At 63.6% G+C, this 5,601-nt stretch overlaps 1 protein-coding gene across 1 annotated transcript; it reads left to right on the plus strand.

The window, feature by feature from the left end:
* Positions 1 to 627: 627 nt before the first annotated feature.
* On the plus strand, positions 628 to 5,133 carry ZNF703 (zinc finger protein 703). Its single transcript, XM_032838039.1, has 2 exons — positions 628 to 1,221; positions 2,223 to 5,133. The coding sequence occupies exons 1-2, from the start codon at positions 979 to 981 to the stop codon at positions 3,750 to 3,752; spliced, it is 1,773 nt and encodes a 590-aa protein (XP_032693930.1). The 5' UTR covers positions 628 to 978; the 3' UTR covers positions 3,753 to 5,133.
* The last annotated feature ends 468 nt before the right edge of the window (positions 5,134 to 5,601 follow it).

A 5,601-nucleotide genomic window follows, 5' to 3' on the forward strand; every position in this document is an offset into this window, starting at 1 on the left:
CAGGCAGCGCGCGCCAGGCGCATCCGGGCGGTGGGCACAGCCTAGGACACTGCGCTACGTCGCGACCATCTCACCCCGGAAGGGAGTCCTCAAACTTGCAGGCTTCGGACAGGACAGGCTCAAAATAGTTGGAGCGGCGACGCCGCGTCCCGAGAGTCGTGGACGCCTCCAAGGCTTGGGCGCTTCCAAGTGAGCACACCAGGGAGAAGCCAATTAGGGAAAGAGAGCTGGACGGGAGCAGAGCCGGAGCTGCGCGGGAGCAGAGCCGGAGCAGGGCCCGAGCTAGGCTGGCGCTCTGGAGGCGTGGCCCGCCCCCAGGCGGCCTCCAGGAGAGGCTGGGACTCCGCAGCAGCCGAGCCAGTGCCTTGCGCCCCTACCCACCCCCCCAATCCGCCCCACCCCAGACACACTCGGCTGGCGGGTGACTGACCCGGCCAGCACCATCCCCGGCGGCGTGAAATGAGAGGGGAGAGAGGACAGCCAGCGGGGGATAGGGCGCGGAGCCCAGGGTCCGGGACAAGTCCTGTCTTCTGCTGGACTCCGGGGCCACGGCGGCCCGGCTGGGGGGAGGGGAGGAATACGGCGGGTGGTGGAGGCCGAGGCGGCGGCAGCTCGCGGGTGAGGCCCCTTTAAGGCTCTCCCCTCCCACCGGCAGCGCCGGCCTCCGCCCGCCGCTCTCCCCGCCCCGGGGTCCCGGCGAGAGCTGCGATTGGGCGGGCGCGGCGATCCCTTTGAAGTGTGGCTGCCGATCGTGGCTATTTGACGTGCGGCTCCGGGAAGGCGAAGGTTTTTGTGTTGCTCGCCGGGACTAGCGGCGGCGGCGGCGGCGGCGGCGGCGGCGTCGGTGGAGGAGGGGTGGAGGCGCAGCAACTGCTGCACCGCGCTCGACGCTGCGGAGCGAGCCCACCCACCCCGGGAGCTCGCCTCCCCGGTGCTCCCCCTCCCTCCCCGCCCCCCCAGTGGCGCTGCCTCCTCCAAATGAGCGATTCGCCCGCTGGATCTAACCCAAGGACACCCGAAAGCAGCGGCAGCGGCAGCGGCGGCGGCGGGAAGAGGCCGGCGGTGCCGGCGGCGGTGTCCCTCTTGCCCCCGGCGGACCCCCTGCGCCAGGCGAACCGGCTCCCTATCAGGGTCCTGAAGATGCTGAGCGCTCACACCGGCCACCTCCTGCACCCGGAGTACCTGCAGCCGCTGTCCTCCACTCCCGTCAGCCCCATTGAGGTCAGTCTCCTGGTCGCTGCCCGCCCAGCGCCGGCCCCATTCCGCCCACCACTGCCGGGCCCGCGGCTCCACTCCCTGCGTCCCGGGGCTCGGTGCGACGCCCAGGTCTGGCCGCGCCGGTGGACGGGGTGAGGAGGGACCGTGGGAACAGGGATCGGAGACCACGGGTTCTCCTCAGGCTTTTCCGTGGAAGGTTCGCATTCCACACTCGCCTTTCGGAACTACGTGTTTTCTCTTGGATTGCGTTTGCTCTTGGGAGTCTCCACTGGGTCCTTTACTTTTCCTCTGGCACCCAGTTTCCAGACGAGAGACGATCTCTCCTGGGCCTTTCCTGCCCCCGCCCCCAACACACACACCGGTTTGGGCTCTTTGAGGCCCGATCGCCCCCGTCCCACTCCGCCTCTGTCCCATCCGGTTAGAGCGCTCTACGCCCCGGCACTCCCGATCCCAGGTCTTTCTTCCTCCCACCGCCCTGGGTGCCCTCCCCGGGAGGGAGGGGCCACTAGGAGAGCGCCAGCGGCCGCCCTGGCTTTCGAATGCGCTTCTCCCGGCTCCTACCTCGCGGCGCCACCGCTAGAAACCCGTCCCAAGCGAAGTTCCCCAAACTGAAGTAATAAGTTTTCTCCTGGACACAGGGGAGGGGGAGATTAGAAGGTAGGGGGCGAGTCACAGCCCCTCCCCCAGCCCCTACTCCAGACCAGTCACCTGCTCCCGCGGCGGCCTCTGGTGGACCGCTTCCACTGCCCCATTTGCCCAGGCCTGTGCCGCACTCTGGGACCCAGTGGAACGAGGGATCCCACTCGGGCTCTGCGAGCGCAGTTCCACACGACTGCGCCGCCCCTCCCGGGCCTTGCTCTCAGACCCTCTCCCCCAGGCCTTCCCGCCCTGTCGCACAGCCGCCGGGGGTCCCCGTGCCCACCCAGCTCCCCAGACACCCCGCTTGCTCCGTCGGTTTGGTGGTCTCACCCCCTTTTCCCTTCCGTTGCCGCTGTCTTCCATAGCTGGACGCCAAGAAGAGTCCATTGGCGCTGCTAGCCCAGACTTGCTCGCAGATCGGCAAGCCGGACCCGCCGCCCTCGTCCAAGCTCAACTCGGTAGCAGCGGCGGCCAACGGGCTGGGAGCCGAAAAGGACCCTGGCCGCACCGCCACGGGAGCCGCCTCCGCGTCTGCGGCCCTCAAGCAGCTGGGGGACTCCCCTGCAGAGGACAAGTCCAGCTTCAAGCCCTACTCCAAGGGCACCGGCGGCGGCGACTCCCGCAAAGACAGCGGATCCTCCTCCGTGTCCTCCACCTCTTCCTCATCCTCCCTGTCTCCGGGAGACAAGGCGGGCTTCAGGGTCCCCAGCGCCGCCTGCACGCCCTTTCCCCCGCATGGAGCGCCGGTCTCTGCGTCGTCGTCGTCCTCGCCTGGTGGCTCCCGGGGCGGCTCCCCGCACCACTCTGACTGCAAGAACGGCGGTGGGGGTGGCGGCGGGGAGCTGGACAAGAAAGACCAGGAGCCCAAGCCCAGCCCGGAGGCTGCGGCGGTGAGCCGCGGCAGCGGTGGGGAGCCCAGCGCCCATGGGGGTGGCGCGGAGGCCGGGGCCTCCGGGCGCAAGTCCGAGCCGCCCTCGGCGCTGGTGGGGGCCGGCCACGTGGCGCCGGTGTCCCCCTACAAACCGGGCCACTCCGTGTTCCCGCTGCCACCCTCCAGCATCGGCTACCACGGCTCCATCGTGGGCGCTTACGCCGGCTACCCGTCCCAGTTCGTGCCTGGCCTGGATCCTAGCAAGTCCGGCCTCGTGGGAGGCCAGCTGTCGGGGGGCCTGGGCCTGCCACCGGGCAAGCCCCCCAGCTCCAGCCCGCTCACCGGGGCCTCCCCGCCCTCGTTCCTGCAGGGATTATGCCGCGACCCCTACTGCCTGGGAGGTTACCACAGCGCCTCGCACCTCGGCGGCTCCAGCTGCTCCACTTGCAGCGCGCATGACCCCGCGGGGCCCAGCCTGAAGGCGGGGGGCTACCCGCTGGTATACCCCGGGCACCCGCTGCAGCCCGCTGCGCTCTCGTCCAGCGCCGCCCAGGCCGCGCTTCCCGGCCACCCGCTCTACACCTACGGCTTCATGCTGCAGAACGAACCACTGCCGCACAGCTGCAACTGGGTGGCGGCCAGCGGGCCGTGTGACAAGCGCTTCGCCACCTCGGAGGAGCTGCTCAGCCACCTACGGACTCACACGGCCCTGCCGGGCGCGGAGAAACTTCTGGCCGGCTACCCCGGGGCTTCGGGCCTGGGAAGCGCCGCCGCAGCCGCCGCAGCGGCAGCCTCCTGCCACCTGCACCTCCCCCCGCCCACCGCCCCGGGAAGCCCCGGGTCGCTGTCATTGCGGAGTCCACACACTTTGGGCCTAAGCCGGTACCACCCCTATGGCAAGAGCCACTTATCCACAGCCGGGGGCCTGGCCGTGCCCTCCCTCCCCACAGCCGGACCCTACTACTCACCATATGCGCTGTACGGACAGAGACTAGCCTCAGCCTCCGCACTGGGATACCAGTAACTACAGCTCTTGCTCCTACCCAACCCTCTTCTCCTTTCTCCCTCCCCCCCAACCCTGTTCCCCCCTCACCGCCGCAACCTCCACTTCTGCTTGTCCCTGCCAGGATCCCCCCCGGCCCAGACCCTCCCCACCGGACTGTGTATTTATTTACTATAATGTTAGCTTACAAGCTGGGAATATAAGTGCATTAACGGCCCACACGAGTCAATGGTATGCAAAAAGTCTGTGTTCCCCAAATAATAATATTAATCACACAAGTAACTACATGTTCCCCACCCCTCTTCCTTTATTTTTTTTTCTTTTTCTTAGATGTAAGGTTCTTTTTTTCCTTTTTCTTTTTCTCTTTTTTTTTTTTCTTTTTTTGATTGGTTTGGTTTTAGGGGGAGGAGGGAGAGTTGGGGTTCTGGGGTTCTTCTATTTGTTTTCCCTTCCTGGGGAGTTTCTTGCATGCTTCCTGTTAAGACTACATTTCCCCCTTCTCTTTTCCCCCTCTTTCCCCTTCATTTCTTCTTGTTTCCTTACATTTGAGATTCTGTTTTATCCTTTGTACAAGTAACAGAGAGGAGATATTTTTTGTAACTCGTTTGCGGGGATGCAGGGATCCGCCTTGGTGGCAAGAGGTCTTGTGTTCTGTTGACCCAGAACTCTGCTCTGTGACTCGTCCCCTGCAGCCCTCTTCTTCTGGGGTCCTTGGTCTGCACCCTGGCCCCCAAAGTTAGAGCCTTGCTCCTCTGTCTTGCTATAAGCACTAAGAGCCCTGACCCCACCAGCAGGCTCCCCTGTGAGAGACCCAAGCGGCCTCTGACAGCCTTTCTACCTTCCAGACTTCTCATGGCCCCAAACACCCGGTAGTCACACTGCCTGCTGGTGGGGGACCTGTAGGGCTTCTCTTATTCAGTTAAAAGTCCTAGGAGGCCCTGCTGGTGAAACTTTGCTCTTAATATTTTGCAAAGTGCATTGGTAGTCCTGTTTTATTCTCCATTTCGGGGGCAGTGGTCCCCTGGTGGTAAGGGTATGGTCAGTGATTCTTGCTAGATCCCTCCAAAGCAGACCAGTGGCAATATCAGAGGGCAGTACAACCTCGGTAGCTCCACTGGGGGACAGTTGGGGAGCTGGGGAGTACACGGATCACAGTAGCCCCATCACCCCCTCCCAGGCCTGACCCAACAGAATCCCCAAAGTTGGCCGTGGGCTTCCGTGGGCTCCCTCAGTGACTGGGATTGAAGAAGACTCCGACCCCTGGGTCTTCTCCCCACACCTTCCCTCCCTCCTGGTCTTGTGCAGCAGTTCGGGGGGGCTGTGGGGCCTGTTTGGGATGGATAGAGCTCTCCCTTGGTAAGACTTATTTTGTTAATAAATGGAATACTTGGCTATATTCACACCGTGGTGTCTTTCTCTCTTGCCTACCCACTGTCCCACTTCCAGACACCTGAGCAGATGTCCTTCTTTTATTCTTGTTTAAATACCTTATGGTTTCCTTCTGAGATTTCCGTTCAAGGTCGAGTTTAATGCCTTCCTCAAGAAGGGGGGGGGGGGATGGGGGGAGGAAAAAAACACAAAACTTCTGCCAACCCATTACAAAAAACATAAAACCCCCTTTTTGGCCCCCCCCCCCCCCCGCCACTCGGTTATTTAGCTCCTAGGCTCCCTTCAAAGTCCTTGACATTTCCTGGGGACAGGGTGGAGGGAGTGTGTAAATGCGGTTTTTCCTCTGGGCCTAGAGGTACTAGGGTCTGAGAAAGAAACCAGGGCGCAGGGCTCATACTGCCGGCAGCACCGTCCCCAGAGCCCCGCAGGTATGCAAAGTCGACGTGCCTCTGGCGCCACATAGTGGCAGAAAGACGAGTTA

This window comes from Lontra canadensis, unplaced genomic scaffold, assembly GCF_010015895.1.
Source record: "Lontra canadensis isolate GAN:19392208 unplaced genomic scaffold, GSC_riverotter_1.0 scaffold101, whole genome shotgun sequence".
NCBI classification, from domain to species: Eukaryota; Metazoa; Chordata; class Mammalia; order Carnivora; family Mustelidae; genus Lontra; species Lontra canadensis.